The sequence below is a fragment of the Thunnus maccoyii genome, chromosome 10 (assembly GCF_910596095.1).
Source record: "Thunnus maccoyii chromosome 10, fThuMac1.1, whole genome shotgun sequence".
NCBI classification, from domain to species: domain Eukaryota; kingdom Metazoa; phylum Chordata; class Actinopteri; order Scombriformes; family Scombridae; genus Thunnus; species Thunnus maccoyii.
The window spans coordinates 3,868,573-3,885,339 of NC_056542.1; the positions used below are offsets into that span (position 1 = coordinate 3,868,573).

General features: G+C 37.6%; 1 protein-coding gene across 2 annotated transcripts; it reads right to left on the reverse strand.

The window, feature by feature from the left end:
• Positions 1 to 5,885: 5,885 nt before the first annotated feature.
• Positions 5,886 to 16,050, reverse strand: LOC121906095 (C-type lectin domain family 10 member A-like). Of its 2 annotated transcripts, none has more exons than XM_042424766.1 (7): positions 15,688 to 16,050; positions 14,747 to 14,991; positions 12,435 to 12,527; positions 9,259 to 9,720; positions 8,351 to 8,499; positions 8,005 to 8,117; positions 5,886 to 6,333 (listed from the first exon to the last, which is right to left on the reverse strand). In XM_042424766.1, exons 2-7 carry the CDS (start codon positions 14,820 to 14,822, stop codon positions 6,183 to 6,185), a joined length of 1,044 nt encoding a protein of 347 aa, XP_042280700.1. In that variant the 5' UTR covers positions 14,823 to 14,991; positions 15,688 to 16,050; the 3' UTR covers positions 5,886 to 6,182. The 2 variants fall into 2 exon arrangements, with proteins under 2 accessions (XP_042280700.1, XP_042280699.1); XM_042424765.1 differs by having other exon boundaries at positions 15,471 to 16,050.
• Between the last annotated feature and the right edge of the window lie 717 nt (positions 16,051 to 16,767).

A 16,767-nucleotide genomic window follows, 5' to 3' on the forward strand; every position in this document is an offset into this window, starting at 1 on the left:
GACCAGGTAATCAGATAATTACTAATTCTGCAAAGTGAGGGTAAAAATGCATGTTTCTATTACTTAACTTTCACTTTCTAGGACCAATAAGATTCAGAAGCACACAGAGAAGTGTAATATAACACCCTATTGACCACATGTTGAAGCTGCTGGTTGGATCAGACATAATCCCGGGAATATCTCTGCAACACATCAGAATATGAGTAATGTAGTTCATTATGTTTAAGTTATTAATTGGTATTGTAACGAGTGTCCTTGGTTCACCTAACTGTGTAAACCTTACAAGAAAATAATAAACGGGATGTTTTCACATGGTCCAGCAGCAACTGCAGTTCCTCGAATGGCCACTGGAGGGTGGCTCCAAAAGCAAGTCAATCCCCATATACCCCCATGTTAAAATGCCAGACTTTACAGCAGAAATAAACATGTTTACGGCCTGGTGCAAAAAATGGTTTTGGTCTCTATAGCTAATTTCCCCGTTCATGACAACTGTACGGAGGTGAATTTTTATATCCATTCAAATTTTATTAAGGCTTAAAGTTATGAATAATTAAGAGTGTGGCTGCTTTGAGTAACAGGTGGGTGCCGTCACAGGCAAGTCACTACCACGTCCACAACATCGGTTAGGTGACATAACCATGGCATAACCCCAGATTCACAGAGTATAGGCTTAGGCGTAGCCATCGCTATTCTGTGTGTTTTCAGTTCATGAAAGTTAATTGCTACATTTTGGTCACCTAAAAAAGTCTTGTTCAGCATTTGGTTTTACTAAAAGTCCCACTAAGGAGTCGGATGTTCAGTTTTTTTCCAGTAAGTACATTTTGTTTTAATGGTTTTAGGCCTGTTTTTCGCAATTGAAAATTCGCATTAGCATTATCATTATCTCAGTTAACCATAGACTGTAAATGCACCATGTTAACCAAGCTAGCAGCTAGCGTCAGGGTCAGTTTCACTCTCTTGTCCAAATATGGCTTCTGGCCCCAAAAATCCAAGATGGCAACAGTCGAAATGCAAACTCGAGGCTTCAGAATGGGAGTCTACAAACTAATGGGTGAGGTCATCGTGGCTATGTCCATTATTTTTTACAGTCTGACTAAAATATAAAACAGTTTGTTACAGTATTGTTTAACGTTACCTTAACAAGTGTATCTATTTAGTACTTGGGTTCTATTTGTGTGTATTTATTTAGACTTTTATTTATTTAGTGTGCAGCCTGAGTGCACTCTCAACAATGCACTGCACTGCTTTGATTATCATTTACTTGTACTTGAAGTTTCAATCAGTGATGTTTTCTCTTATTATATACATCTGTTTGGTAGAGTGGCATTTTTTAGTTCAGAGATTGGTTCAAACAAATGAACAGCAGTCCGCAGTTGGATTAATACCTTCAACCAGCCAACCTCCTCCAAATTAAGAAATTTGTTGGCATATATATGTCATCTGAACTGCACCACTGCTCTGAGTCAGAATTACTACAGTCACTAGACGAGATGAGATCTGTCACTCAAACTTAACTATAGGTTTTTGGGTGACTGACATTATTACCTACAAACTTATAGTCACAGTTGCTGCTGCAGAGAAGAGCTTTTCAAAGCTTAAACCTATCAAGACCTACTTGAGGTCTACAATGACCAAAGAGTGTCTCAGTGGACTTGTAGTTTCAAGTATAAATCATGAGGTGTCTCAGAGTCTGTCCTTTGTTAATGCCATAGATGACTTTACCTAAAAGAAGGCCAGGTGTGTGTATTTTTAAAAGAAAAAGTAGCAAAGTTGCACCAAACCAACTTTCACATGTCCCACTTGATAATGACAGGTGTGCTTACAGTTTTATACAGCTTTATGTAGCATAGCATATGTATGTATGTTCCCCCATAATGTTTTTCTTCTTTTTTTTACCCATTGACTTGCATGGGTTTTCATCTGGTTTGTTTTTCAAATCCTTACTGGTCAGTGAGTTTACGCCTGACAGCCACCAGACTTCATGTGCTACCTCAGGCCATGCCACCAAACAGTCACTGAATGGTGATCTGACCCCCACTTGCCTTCTTGTCTGGAGGACTGGGAGGACTTTGTTTGAACTGTAGGTACAATTGTTGCACTTTATTTTAGTGTGAGTTCATTTGTTTAAGTTCTAAGTTAAGTTTTAAGTTCTAGGTACTATTGCTGCACTTTTTAAAGTTATTTCTTATTCTTATAATTTTTGCAAGCACAATTGTAGTTATTTTAACTTATTTAACTTACATATTATCTTCTTTATTAAATTCAAGCCCAATTGAAAAGCATGTGGTGTTGTAGTTTTGGTGAGCGATGGGAGTTTGGGCTGGCGGCGGTAGAATGGGGCTCCAATCTAACATCTCGCTTAGGGCACCGACATAGACAGGGCCGGCCCTGATCCCTGTTATTAGCCTTTGGACCCGTTTCTAATCAAACTTACGAGACATTAATCTTTGGAACCAAGGAACATGTCACCCTGTGCAGCATCGGGGCTCATTGGCTCATTTTAAATAGTTTTTGGACAACAACTGAGGCTCACAGCACAGAGGAATAAGATATATCAGGTTTTGGATACACACACAATACTTATTAGTAGATCAATTCATTGTTGGTTTGTCTTGGCACATTATATTTGTTGACAATAAGAAAAATATAGAAAATCACCAGATTTATTTCTTTATTATTAATTGACTTCATTTATTCATGTTACAATCTTATTATAATGGGACTGACATTAAAATCAGAAAACATGATATAGAGATAGAGAACTGGATAAATGTTTAAATTTTGGGTGAAAAAATGTGAGACATGACATTTGTATCACAGAATAAGATCATGTCTCTGTTATGCAATTTTACAAATATTTGAAATATTCCAGCCCTCATGTGGACTTGCCAGGACAGAACGTTGTCAGCGGATTCCTGATAATCCACTGAAAACATGGAGGTTTTGTCTTGATAAAGGAAACGCTTGACCAAGCCTGAGAAAACGTTGTCTGCTGGTCTCATTATTGTACCCTGCACTCACTCTGCTATCTCCCTATTTGATTTTCCTCCGTTCACTCATGTTTGCTTTGTAATGTTGGTGATCTCAGAAATAAAACTTACTCCTGCTTTTGCTGTCATTGTGAGTAACTCAGGATAAGAGTGTCAGCTAAATGGCTAAACTGCAAATTTAACTCAATGTGGACAGACTTACAATGTGTTAAGTGTTATATGTATCAGTCAGCTTACCAGCCAGACAATGGTTGTATTCACGGCAGAAGAGAGGCAGATTGTATCTGTTTAAATGTATTTAAGCTTTCTCTCCTTGCTGTAAGTGGCTCTGGATAAGAGTGTCAGCTAAATGCCTAGATAGTCAAGAGGGAAAGGTGCCACATTTGATCGTAGAGAAGGAAAGGCACTGCAATCCCAAGCAAATGGTGTTACACAGAAAGTGGACTTTATTTATATGGTAAAAGTCTTCCTACACAGTCATTTACTTTCAGTTCTTAATCTATTACATATTATAGTTAGACAGTGATGGGATAATTTAGTTAATATGACAAGTAATATTTCTCTCAAATTTTTTGGTATAAATACTGATCATCATCTTTAGTTACGACCATCTGAAATTTAACAACTACTGTCTAGTTTGACATTCAATTTGCCTTTTATTCATGATTTCTAGATGATGATTCCTCATGCTTTCAATGGCACATTGACCATTTCTCTGGCATAACCATGAGGTCTATGCATGAAGTCAAAATTTCCACCTGTACACAAGAGAATTCAAAACATAATGGGCTCATTGAACATAAGTTCAAGCAACTAAAAAGGGTAAGGCAGGCAATATTCTACATTTTTATTGTTGTCAACAAATCCCATGAAAAGACCAAAACTAACAATGAATTGGTCCAACTAACAAATATTGTCTGCGAGAAGCTGATATATCTTATTCCTCTGTGCTGTAGGCCTCCATTGTTGTCCAAAAACTATTAAAAACACATCAACGAGTAACACTGTTGCACCGGGTGACATGTTCCTTCATTTCATTTCAATGACCACACACACAGTGCCTCGCTGTTTAGGAAATTACTGAGCCTTTAAAAAAAATGAAATTATGTGTTTGTGAGCTGCTTTTAAAGATTTACATATTCAGAACCAATGGACTTGGAGCTGAGTGCCAGGGAAGTTATAAAGTATAGAAGGGTCAACAAACACAGTTTTGGATGTAGTCTTTTCATGGGATTTGGTGACAATTAGGGCTGCAACTATTATTTTCCTTATTGATTAATCTGTTGATAATTTTCTCGATTATTCATTTGGTCTATAAAATGCTAGAAAATGGTTAAATATGTCCAAGATGCAACCTAAAATGTCTTGTTTTGTCTCGACCAACAGAATACAACCCAAAGATATTCAGTCTATAATAGAGGACTTAAGAAACCTGAAAATATTCACATTTGAGAAGCTGGGACCAGAGAATTTTTGGCAATTTGACAAATCTATTAATGACTAATCATTGCAGGTCTACTGACAATAACAAAAGAATAGAATAACACCAGCTTTTAGCCTTGAAGGTTAGGGAAACATTGTGCTCATGGCTAAAATGAATCAACTGTTGGTGGGAGACAAGCTGTGAACTGCAGTGACTGTATAATCAGGGTGTGTACTCCTCAGGATGTTACATAACAGCACACAGGCAGAGGTACGTGGATGATTCCTGCTGCGTGTATGAGGGAGACCTTGATGCAAGGCTGGGCACCTGACCCTTTTGTCCCTGTCTCTTTGGCTTCCTCTCTGCTTCCTCATGACAGGATGAGGAACTGGGACACGTTGTTCTTTTCAGGGACAGCTCACAAAAAGCAGCTCAGGCTGCAACGATGCACAGTACATTTACATTATACACATTAGTCATTTAGGTGTAGGTCTTATCCAGAGTGACTCACAAAGCAACAATAGACCAAAGTCTTCTTATGCAAATGTGTAAAAGAGACCGGATTGTAAGGGGGTAATTAGTAGATAGTGCCAATTGTTAATATTATAGACCATAAACTTTTGAGGTTTATTTCAAGCAAAGTATCACAAAGAGATATCAGTTCAGAATACATTCAATTTCAGCTTCATCTAGGACTCAAGGATATAGCAAGCTGGAGGTAAAAGAGGGGAAATGCTGCACAAGATGACTGATTTAAAGGATTCTTTAATTTTTTTCAAGTGGGTCTTAAAACAATAGTCAGGTGTCTAAATGAACAGTGAAAGAGGGTTTCCTCGCTGTAATCATTCCTGTTCATACTGGCTATTAGAAGATCTCTTTCAAATGTGCTTTCAATGCAAGTGATGGAGGCCAAAATCAAAATCAACTCAGTCATTTTGTGCAATGTAATGCAATAAACATGAAGTGTACAGAGATAAGACAGGAATTCAATCTATGGTATCTTTAGATGCCAAAAATATTTTTAAAAAATAGCACCACCTAGTGGTCACCAGCAGTTGGTACAACTCATTATTTACACAATGCCCTCTATGTTTTAAGGGTTTCATTCCACTTTTACTGATACTCTCAAAACATTTTGGTGATTAATACATTTTATGAATGGAAAGCACTTGAAATTGTACAGTTTGAGACAAAACTGAACTTCTTAAAGTGACAGAAACTGAATGTTGTAATACAGTGATATTGATATCAAACAAAAACACATCTCTAATTACAACTTAAAACTGTCATAAGGCTACATAAACATATCAATGGCAAGATTTTGTGGAGTGACAAGCACAAATGTTTTGTGGGCTCAGTTATAGTCACAGTCCAGCTTCTTCTAATCTGGTCTTTTAAACAGTGTCAGGTGCACATAATTGGAACAAATCAAGCGATATTGATTTTGATATTGATTATTTGATTTCCATTGATATGGAACACATACAGTAGAAGAGATTACATGGAAACCATGCGGTCCTACATTAACACAAGAGATATTAGAGAAAAAAAGATTTTGTTTTTAACGTAATAAAAAGCACACATTAATCAATAAATCATGATGGGGTGGATTATAAGGAATTCATTACAATTGACAATGAATATGAATTAAATGTGCAAACAGCATAAATACACACAGTATATGTGTGTGTGTGTGTGCAAGAGAGAGGGACTGATTAATAAACAGAGTTTTGTTTGCAGAAAAATTTGTTTTGCAAGTCTTATTCAGGTCAGCTAGACCTATTGTTCAGCTCCTTCTCACACATCCAATAGTACCGTCTTTGACAAGCGTCCAGGAACCAGTGTGACGAAGCTTGGTCAACATATGCACAGCTGTTGGACCGACTGCTCCAAGCATGAGGCTTCCAATCCTTCCAGTTACTATAAAACAACAAAAAACACTGTTTTGGTGAATTTGGTGGTTGAATATATTTGTCTGTATACTGTATGTATATATGTGTTAGCTCTGTGACAGACTGGCAACCAGTCCAGGGTGTACCCTACATTTCACCCAATGCATGATGGAATAGGCTCTAACTGGCAGGACAGGTTCACAGTTTTTGAAGTCTGTCTTAAAACAACAGTCAGGTGTCCATATAAGCAGTGAAAGAGGTTTTCCTCCATTCCTCCTGTTCATAATGGCTGTTAAAAGATCATTTTGTACAAAAAATGCATTTAAAAGCTGATCTGAAGCTTATATTCAGCTTCAGCAGTCTGAGTTAGTCATATCAAGTGGATATCTGACACATTTACAGTCTTTTTAGCATCAAATTCCCTCTTTATGTTTCCTCGGACAGTGTTTCCCTGTTGAGCTGTGGTCAAGTCAATTTAAGTCAGTTTTATTTATATAGCGCCAAATCACAACAGAAGTTATCTCAGAGCACATTTCAAATAGAGCAGGTCTGGACCGTACTCTTTAATTTACAGAGACCCAACATTCCCCCATGAGCAAGTACTTGGTGACAGCAGCAAGTCCCCTTTGACAGAAAGAAACCTTGAGCAGAACCGGGCTCCACTTGGGCAGCCATCTGCCTTGACTGCAGTGGAAGTACAGTAACAAAAAGAGGGACTTTGGAGATAGAGAGGGACTCATTTGGATGGCTGAAGCTTCATATCAGCTTCAGTTAAACTTAAATGCACAGAAGGAGGACTGTGGATTTTGCCCACATCGCTTACATTGTAAGTGCATTATGAAGGGATCCTCTAATGGTCAGTAGGAAGAACGATTATGGCAGGAAAAAACAATTTCAATGTTCATTTGGGCTCTTGACTATTGTTTTAAGACAGATATGAAAAATTGTAAACTTGTCCTTTAAGTCAAAATGAAACAAATAGAAACCTTGTGGCATCTAATCTGCTGGAAATTCATTACAAGGGACCCTAAAGCTATGACCCAAACATCTCCAATTATTCCTTTTTTTCTCTGAATTGTACGGGCAAGTGTTTTTGCTCTGCGTCCTTTGAGGCACCCATATTCATCTGTTTATATACCTGCTTATCTTATGGACTTCCAGACCAGCAACATCCTCAGTGCCTGTCACTGATGCTATTAGAATCAACCATCAAAGCATCGATTTGGTGATTTGTAGGTCAAAAGAAGTCTAGTTAAAATCTGGGGCACATTTGGTTGAAAGATGTAAGTTTTTAGATGTCTAAGTTTCATTTAACTGTTGTTTCAATAGAGTTGAAGTGTCTCTAAAAGATAATTAGCCAGTAATGTTGAAAAACACATGAAGGATACTTTTTTCTCAAGTTGTGACTCACTTTCCTATCTAGGTAGTTGTGCTGCCATATTTATTTTGATTTGGAAACAGATGTGCAACTTGGGAAGTGGGCTAAGAAAGAATAACAGTAAGTACACTTGCAAACATCACCAGTTAATTATCTTGTAGAGAAACCAAAGAATACCTGTGTGACTCTGATGTATGATAATACATGAGAAGCACAAACTGGGCCAACTTTAAAACATGCTTCACAATGTAATAAGGTGTGAGTGTGCTGAAACTTATCATTTCATCATCATTTTATACATAATTATTCAAAAAGCCTTACGGGAAAGTCAGTTGGCTGTGGTCCACCCATGTCCACGAGCGCGTCAATGTGTCTTTTCGATGGCTCAAGCCAATCCACATTTGGACAGAACCTCCGAAAATACGGACAGCCTTCTGTTGGGAAGGAATTGATTTTGAAATGCTTTATGAGTTAGGGTAAGTGAGGGGTGTCGCAGTCAAATTTAGACAGAGAGGACAGGAAGAGGCAAGACAGGATGAGATGAGACAAAGGTATGGTGAAATTGGAACAATTAGAAGGGTTCTTAATCTGCTAGCTGCTTCAACAGTGCCTTGATGGCTGCAGGGAAATACAGAATATAAAGTATGTATAAGAAAATCACAAATACCTCTTCCACTTGGTCATTTAAAATCACCAAATGAGCTCCTTTTTCCATACAGTCTCGTTTGGCATACATCCAGTTTTTTCTCATGTAGGAACGCTGGTAACAGTTGGACATGTATTGCCACCATCCCCGGGGACAGCTTGAGTATTGTGCTGTTTAGGCACAGGACAGGACAAAAGAGGACAAGATGGAACAGGACGGGGCAGAAAACAAGGCACGGCAAGACAACACAGGACATAAGTCAAGGCAGGACAGGGCAGGAGAGGAAAGGAGAAGACAGGACATAAATTACAGGACAGGACAAGACATGATAGGACAGGCCAGGAGTAGAAGGACAGATGACAAGTCATGGTAGGATAGGTTAATGCAAAACAGAAGAAAAAAAGACAGAACAGAACATAGTATGACAGCACAAGACAGGACATAAGACAAGGCAGGACAAGATATGACAGCACCAAGCAGGAAATCCAACACAGAATAAAGGAATAAAAACCATTCAAAATGTCAAGATTCTTGCAAATGTGCACATTATTTTTGCTTAAATAAGCCTGGAAGAATGAAGAAGGGTTACAGGATATGGCTGGTGATTTTCTATATTTTTCTTATTGTTCGTTAGCTTGTTGTGTGACGTATCACAACCTCTTGACTCTATACTGACATTCTTTGAGAAATTAAGTACAAAGTCAAGAGGTTGTGATACGTCGCACAACAAGTTCCCAATGTTCCCACACATGCTCAGTTGTGTCTGCCATACTGGGAATACTCTCAGACGACTGAAAACGTGATCCTTGTTTTTACTCTTTGGAGACATTTCTAAACACACTACTGTGCTCGAAACTCTTCGTGGCGAAAACATGTCACCCAGTGCAGTGATGTGAAAAATATATGAATTATTAAAAAAACTCACTCACCAATTTCATTTTTTGTCCGAAGGTCCCTTATCAGATTATGCTGTTTGCTGACTGTCTCATTCAACATCTTCAACATCTTGTTATTGTGCTGCAGCTCTTTCTTTTCCTTTGCCAGTTGGTCTTTCTCTTGAAACAGTTGGTCTTTCTCTTGAAGCAGTTGGTCTTTCTCTTGAAGCAGTTGGTCTTTCTCTTGAAGAAGTTGGTCTTTCTCTTGAAGCAGTTGGTCTTTCTCTTGAAGAAGTTGTTTTTTCTCTTGAAGCGGTTGGTCTTTCTCTTGAAGCAGTTGGTCTTTCTCTTGAAGAAATTGTTTTTTCTCTTGAAGCAGTTGTTTTTTCTCTTGAAGAAGTTGTTTTTTCTCTTGAAGCAATCGGTCTTTCTCAAAAATCAGGGCATTGTTGTCATCAGCTGACATCGGGGTGAAATTGCCAGTTGAGATGTTGTCACGCCTGTTACAAAACTCAGCTAGAGAGGGAAAAACAGAACAGAAACAGAAACGAAGTTTGTGGCAGTGTGTTAACACAGACACTTTGAGAAACTTGAGAAAGCAAGAAAAACTCCCAGTGATAGTGTGGTCTGTCACATGTACACGTTGCTTGCAATTAAGTACCCTGAAGACATTCAGTCAGCCTCCTGTCACCATAATGTGCCCCCTATGATGGTTCCTGATGTTTCCAGCTTAAGGGACTATTCAAACATTTTGAGAAATACATGTATTTGCTTTGCTGCCGAGAGTTAGATTAGAAGATCGATAACACTCTCAGGACTCTGAATTAGATTCAGAAGGTGATTAGCCTAGCTTAGCATAAAGAAACAGTGGAAACATCTAGCCAAATTCCCTGTAAAACCACAATTTGTTGTTTTCACAGATTAAACAAATAAGACACAACAAATTAATTAGTGAGCTTCGGGGGTGTTGGTGGGAATATTTTTGGTGTATTGACAGACCCAGGCTCACTGTTTCCCTCTGAATCCAGTCTTTATACTGTGCTAAGCTAATCACCTCCTTGCTCAAGTTCTGTACTTAAAGCACATAGTATCGAATTATGCTTTTAAGGAAAGTCTTAATGTAGTCCCTTGGAATCAGTCTCAGCGCCCTGCTGTTAGGTGAAGGAGAAAACCAACAAGTTTACATAGTAATGCAGCTAACGGTAGCCTAAAAGAATTAGTCACAGCTGGAATTATGGACATTAACTGTAAGAATGCAAAACCCACTTAAGTATCAACAGAAATACTCACTGAAAAATCTCTTATGTTGGGTAACACAAATAAAAAGTGGAGATGGGAACAACATTAGTTTAACTTTAGGGAGTTGTTTATTGGGGTCCAGCTTTGATTAAATTAGTCTAATTTGTTCTTGAGGGAGGTAGTGATTTTGGGTTTCCATTTTGCATGTGTAATTTTGTTTTTGGATTGCCAGTTCACAAGGACTGATTACTTGGTGATAGTGAAGATAAGACTGCAATATTTGTCGGTTTATCAGGAATATTAACTGTTGATAGGTTGTCTATAATACATACATATACATACATAAATATTGGGACATTGGAGGGTAAAGTCCCTGCATGTTTCGAAGACAGACAGTACAAGCCTCAAGCAAAAGACCAGCTTTCGCAAACAGGAAGGATCAGATAAGGAATCCCTATCTCCTATCTCCTGCATGGTCACCAAACCAACCCATTGACCCATTGACCCTTTGATCCTTCAAGCTACACAAACCAGCAAGAAGGGAAGACCAATTCACACCCCAGTATGATTTGATAGTACCATTTGGGATTGGCTAGGATGCACCTTCTGGGCAGGCAGACCGAAACTTTAAAAAAGTGTCTTATCTGAGACTCTAGGCTGCTTTGGGCTGCTGCTTTTTGCTGGCTGCTGGTTTCTTCTTGCTTTTGTCTTTGTCTTCTTGCTTTCTGTCATGCCAGTGGAAAGCTTGCATTTTGCTAGTCTCAAAATGTGACTCAGAACAATAGGAGGTGAAACCTCAGAATCTAGAGTCAAGAGTTAAGGGTCAAGCCTAGGAGAGTATGAGAGCATAAACCAGGAGCTCTCTTCCAATGGGAACTTTTCAAGTCTGGACTGGTCAACTCACTCATCATTACAAGATCCAGACTCCAGCTCCTCACCCCAGCACTACAGACCCCGTTCTCCGCAAGAAGCCACCCGAGGGAACAAGCAAATATTCGTACAAAACCTTCATCCACTTGCTTAAACCTTGGTGCTTTCATGATTTGTAATTTCAATTGGCAATTCAGAACTAAGTTGTACCGTTGATTGCTTGTCAGGTAACAGTCATCTCATCTGTTTATCAGGTCTTTCATACCAGCTACACAATAGATAGCTCTGCATCATGCATTCGAATCATTCACTAGCCATAGCTTTATGTGCCAGTTTCCCTTTCCCTCTTGTTTGTAAAATGTTTCAGTGTTTACTACTTGTAGCTATAGTATTAGTAATAAATGTGTAATTGTAAATAATATGTAATTAAAGTGGACTTGTTTGTGTTTTCTTGTGCTTGCATCTTAGTAACTTAACATTAAAAGACTTATACCCTTGCAAAATCATAATTAAGATTAATAACAATGATAATTCTAATTGATCTCTCTTGTGCGGCCAACAAGAAGGACTATTTCCTTATTATTATACCTACTCTAATATGAGTTATGTCACTAGACGAATAATGTCATGTTGGAGTTGTGCACAATAATAACTCATAATTCCCCCATAAAATCATAAAGCTATTTGAGTGCACAAATTCCTACAAATATAGCAACCCAGTAACAAATGCATTTATAATATTTTGCCACAGCTGATGTACTGAAGTGTGTGCAAAACCAAGTGGCATGGAAATAGTGGTTAATTTATTGCATATACAGGAAGTATTAGATGTGTGCACCATGCTCAACATTGCCTTTGCAGACGAAAGACTGGATAGGAAATCTACCGGCTTTTAGGGTGAAGAAAATATGAAAAAATATGGTTACATTTTCTGTATCATTTCAAAACAGTCAGACAGAAGATTCACTTCTGTCCGACTCTGCAACATTGCATAGCTGGACTCAAGCCGGATTCAAGTTTCACATGAAATGTCAAGTTTCACATGAAATCTGCAGTGTTACTCAACTGGTGTGTTTATGGTTTTTTGCTGTGTGATGTGGAAGGTGGGGGTTAATACTCACTGGCTTGTAGCCAAAGAGAAACATTAAGAGCTGTCTGTATGATGCACAGAAAGCCAAAGCTCACGCCAACCACCCTGTAGAGTTTCAGCTGTCCTGGAAAAAAAACAAACACACACAACCCACAATGATTTTATTACCTGTATTAGGAAGAATTGTGTACTTTTTTTTCTTTCTTTCTCTTAATTTGGTCATTTGGGGTTAACACAACAGCTGTAAACACATCATTAATGTATTATCACTATCACACTAAGTTGCTATGGTGAACATGTTAGCAAACAGTTGCCTACTTACACATCGAGCTCATTTGAAGCAACGTTATCATTAACTTGGAGTTTCTGGCCACCCGACAAATATAAAGCCAATATTCTCACTCCTTTTAGCTTTTAGTCTTCACTATCTCAGTGAAAATGATCATTCTGTCAGTTAATCACTTTGCGCGACCCCCTTTTACATTACACAGGTGATTTCATACGTTGTAAATATAAAAATACTAAGTATTAAAAATGATTTTGTTGTGTTTTTTTATGTTTACGTAACTCTATTTGTTTTCCACTTCAAATTGGTAACTGCATCTTTCATTTCTGTTTCACTCTGTGTAGGAGCCATTTATGTTGATTGTTGGCATGTCATTTGTTTAGTCATAACTTGCAGTATTATTTTGGACACTGGGTGGCGGTCATTAGATGCACAGGGTTGTGTATGTTGGGGCATAGGCAGGTGGAGCACATACAGTTCTTACCAGACCGGTAACAGACGCACACTACAGCTGGCCGGACAGAAACCCCGTATGTTTCATGACATGTACAAAATCCTCCACTAAAACAACAAACTAAACGGCAGCCAACCGACTGGAAAATCTGTTTTTGAATCTGCGTAAGATCATTCCTAAACTAACCTACCTGTGTATTATTGGCAAACTGGAAAAACAGGAAAAGAAAGGACATTGAAAAATAAAAATTACACTTTGATTTACTTCCCTACTTTGTGTTTTATTACTGTGTATATTGATCTAAACTATGTCCTTAATCTAAACTGTGTTATTAATAAACTTAACCCACAGACAGAGTGATACACAGAAGACCAGAGCTATGACTCTGTAAGGAGATGACATCAAAAACTAAGAGGAAGTGGTTGTATTAAAGGAACTCTAGGTAAATTCCCGAAAAATGTCACTGATGCAATATTTCTGATTACTATTACTTTCATTTGCTGCCCATCATTTACAATTTTCACATTTTAAACATTTGAAAGGAACCACTGGTGCACTTTAGACATAGTGACATCTATTATGTAATTTAAATTCAGAGTTTCAAAGCACAAGCTTTATGAAAATAACTCACCTTCTAACCAAAATGTGAGTAGTTGGAGATGGTATAATATGCACACTGACATGTCACATGTTTGTCAGACAGACAATAATATAATAATCACATCTTCTATCTTTACATACAATTTTTCATTTTAAGATTGTTTTGTTTTTAAAGTTGCGACCCACCTACATCTCTGATCTCCTCAGTCTATATTCGACACACAGACCCCTCAGATCCTTTGATCTTCTCTCTGTCATACGCTCTCTGTCCAAATGCAAAGGTGACTGAGCTTTTTCCTTTGTTACTCCCAGACACACAGTCACATAATCTCCATCTATCACCACTTTTAAATCCCAGCTAAAGATTTGAGAACAATGTATGCACAGGCTGGACTGGAAAAAAAGGAAATTAACTTGAAAATCAAAAAATAAAGTAATACTTTGTTTTACGGGTCCTTTAATTTTATACGGATTGCCGGAGAATTTTGCAGGTATTCAACAGTTGAAAGAAAAAGTTAGATTAGTTGTTTTTTTTTTTGTTTGTTTTTTAAAGAAACAACCTAATATGCTAATATATCATTTCAAATAAAAAACTGATGCACTGACAATTACATTTTTTTGTTAAAGAACTGTTAAAAATCTAATTTATGAGAATTTTTGAAAATAAGAACTACATATGAATCTAAATATATTGCATGCATGCCAACTATCTTAACTGACTTAACTATCTTTAAATTGCACCATCCTGTGTGTAAAATTAACTGTGAAATACCTGCAAATTTCAGGAAATTAGTACAATATTAAGAGACTGTAAATTAAAGCTTTACCAGAATAAAAGTGAAACATTTAACCTTGGAAAAAAATTTAAAAGCTACCTGTCTAAAGTAAGAAATGGGTCAAAGTTAACACCAAAGACAAAACAAAAAAAATACAAGAACAGAAGAAGTAAATGCTCAGAAGTCAAAAACCAAAGAATACATTAATTTATAGAAGATATTCTGACCTGAATTACTTTCTTTCCTGTCCCCTCCGTTCTTCCTCTCGTCCACTGGTGAATTTACATAGTCTCCAGTCTCCATTCTTCTTACAGTGACCGTGTTGAATCAGTGGTTAGAGAAGGTACTATTTTGCTCTATGAATTGTCTCTGTAGTTGTAGTCATCAACTGCCTATTTGGTGTTCATGCCGGGGTGTATAAATACATGTTTCCGTATTTAGGCCAACGTATTATGATGCAACAAGTCACAAACTGCAGATGACAAAGAAGAAGTGTTGGTCATGACAACACAGTATACATATTGTTAATATTACCAATTATTGAGTGCAACACCTCCAGGAGACAACCTTCTACCTCCAAAACATCTAATATCAGTGATTCAAACTAAGGTATGTACATCTATGTTATTCTGAACATTCAGAGAGTATGTTAAAGCTCTTTTTTGTAAAAAAAAAAAAAAAAAAAAAAAAAAAAAAAAAGCACAGGAAGTACTATGCTATTTATGTGTCTGGTTTATTTGTAACCAAAACAATAAGGAACTTGACAGAGGAAGCTCAACAGACATCACTAATTGTTGATGACAATGTAGAGCTAAATCAAACACAGTTCCTCAAATGGCCACTAAATAATGGCTCCCAAAACAACATCACACCTGAAATATGGAGCTGGGCAGGTATGAGGATTTTTGTTTTTAGCATGTTAGTGTGTTAGCATTTTAGCTCAGTGCTAACCAGCTGTATTGTTGAAAGATCACTGATGGTGCTGTTAGTATGTTTTCACAGTGCTAACTAGCCGTTGTTAGATCACTGATGATCCATTTAACATGTTAGCATGTTAGCACTTTAGCGTGTTAGGATGTTGGTGTGTTAGCATTTTAGCTCAGTGCTAACCAGCCATACTGTTGAAAGATCACAGATGGTGCTGTTAGTATGTTAGTGCAGTGCTAACCAGCTGTTGGTAGATCACTGATGATCCATTTAGCATGTTAGCATGTTGGCATTTTAGTGTGTGAGCAAATAGTAATTTGGTTAGTGCCATTGTTAGCGGCAGTTTAACACCTGTGTTTTGGTTTTGTGGTGCCAAATACTGAATACATTCCTTCACATTAACATCTCTGAGGTATCACAATTAAAGTGGCTATAATTGATATTTTTTTCTAAAAACAATGTATCAAATCAATGTGTTAGCTGTGGCTGGTAGTGATGAGCCTACAGAGAATTACCAGTGACTCCCCTCAGTTTTATGGAGCTTTATAGCGAGTTTCAGCTCATTGTTTAGCTGCCCAGCTGCAACTTAACTGTTTTGGTTGACTCTCAGTGCTCTTATAGTGTCATTTTCGGCTGCAGCAGGCAGCTGATTTCAGAGAAAAAGCTCTAAAAACCAACTGTACACTACCTGCTCAGCACCAAACTGCAAAAACACACAGTTAACCTTAGACTAGCTGGTGAACATAGTGGAGCATTTAGCAGCTTAAGAGCCAGATATTTCCCTCAGGAGTTGGTAGAGAGCAAAAACAGAGCTAAAAGAGAGTTAATATTGGACTTACATTCACCAGATGGACAGAAACACAACTCTAAATGAATGATAATGTTGCTCTGTAACTGCTGGATGTGGATATAAGCAACTGTTTGCTATTGTCATGAGTTGTGTGATGGAAAAGTTTGCATTTTATTTCCAGATATTTTGAGACCCTCATTTGATTTAGGTTCTTCTACAGGCAGCATTCACACACACAGAAGTAAACACTCTCCCACTCATTACCACACTGACACACTCTTTCACTTCCCTTATGATTTCATATCCTCCATTAATGATATTTTAAGCATTTATCCTCTGCTTTCTGTTTGGGTTGTATATCTTAAATTTTAACTTCAACAACTATTTGTTACACTCCTTGTGTCTCTGGTGTTTTCTTGTTCTGGCTCACTGCAATTTAATACTTATGTAGGCAGGAATTTCATTATTTGAGTTATTATTCCTTTACAGAGAATCAAATAGCCTACTCCAGCAGCCATGCTTGGCTCTGAA

What these genes read in the sequence shown, in the direction of transcription:
- LOC121906095 (XM_042424766.1), bottom strand. Translation starts at nt 14,822, where the DNA reads ATGGAGACTGGAGACTATGTAAATTCACCAGTGGACGAGAGGAAGAAC. An exon ending in TAAATGACCAAGTGGAAGAG is followed by an intron (nt 8,118 to 8,350) that starts GTATTTGTGATT and finishes CCTTCCCAACAG; the next exon opens with AAGGCTGTCCGTATTTTCGG. An exon ending in CACAGCCAACTGACTTTCCC is followed by an intron (nt 6,334 to 8,004) that starts GTAAGGCTTTTT and finishes GTTGTTTTATAG; the next exon opens with TAACTGGAAGGATTGGAAGC.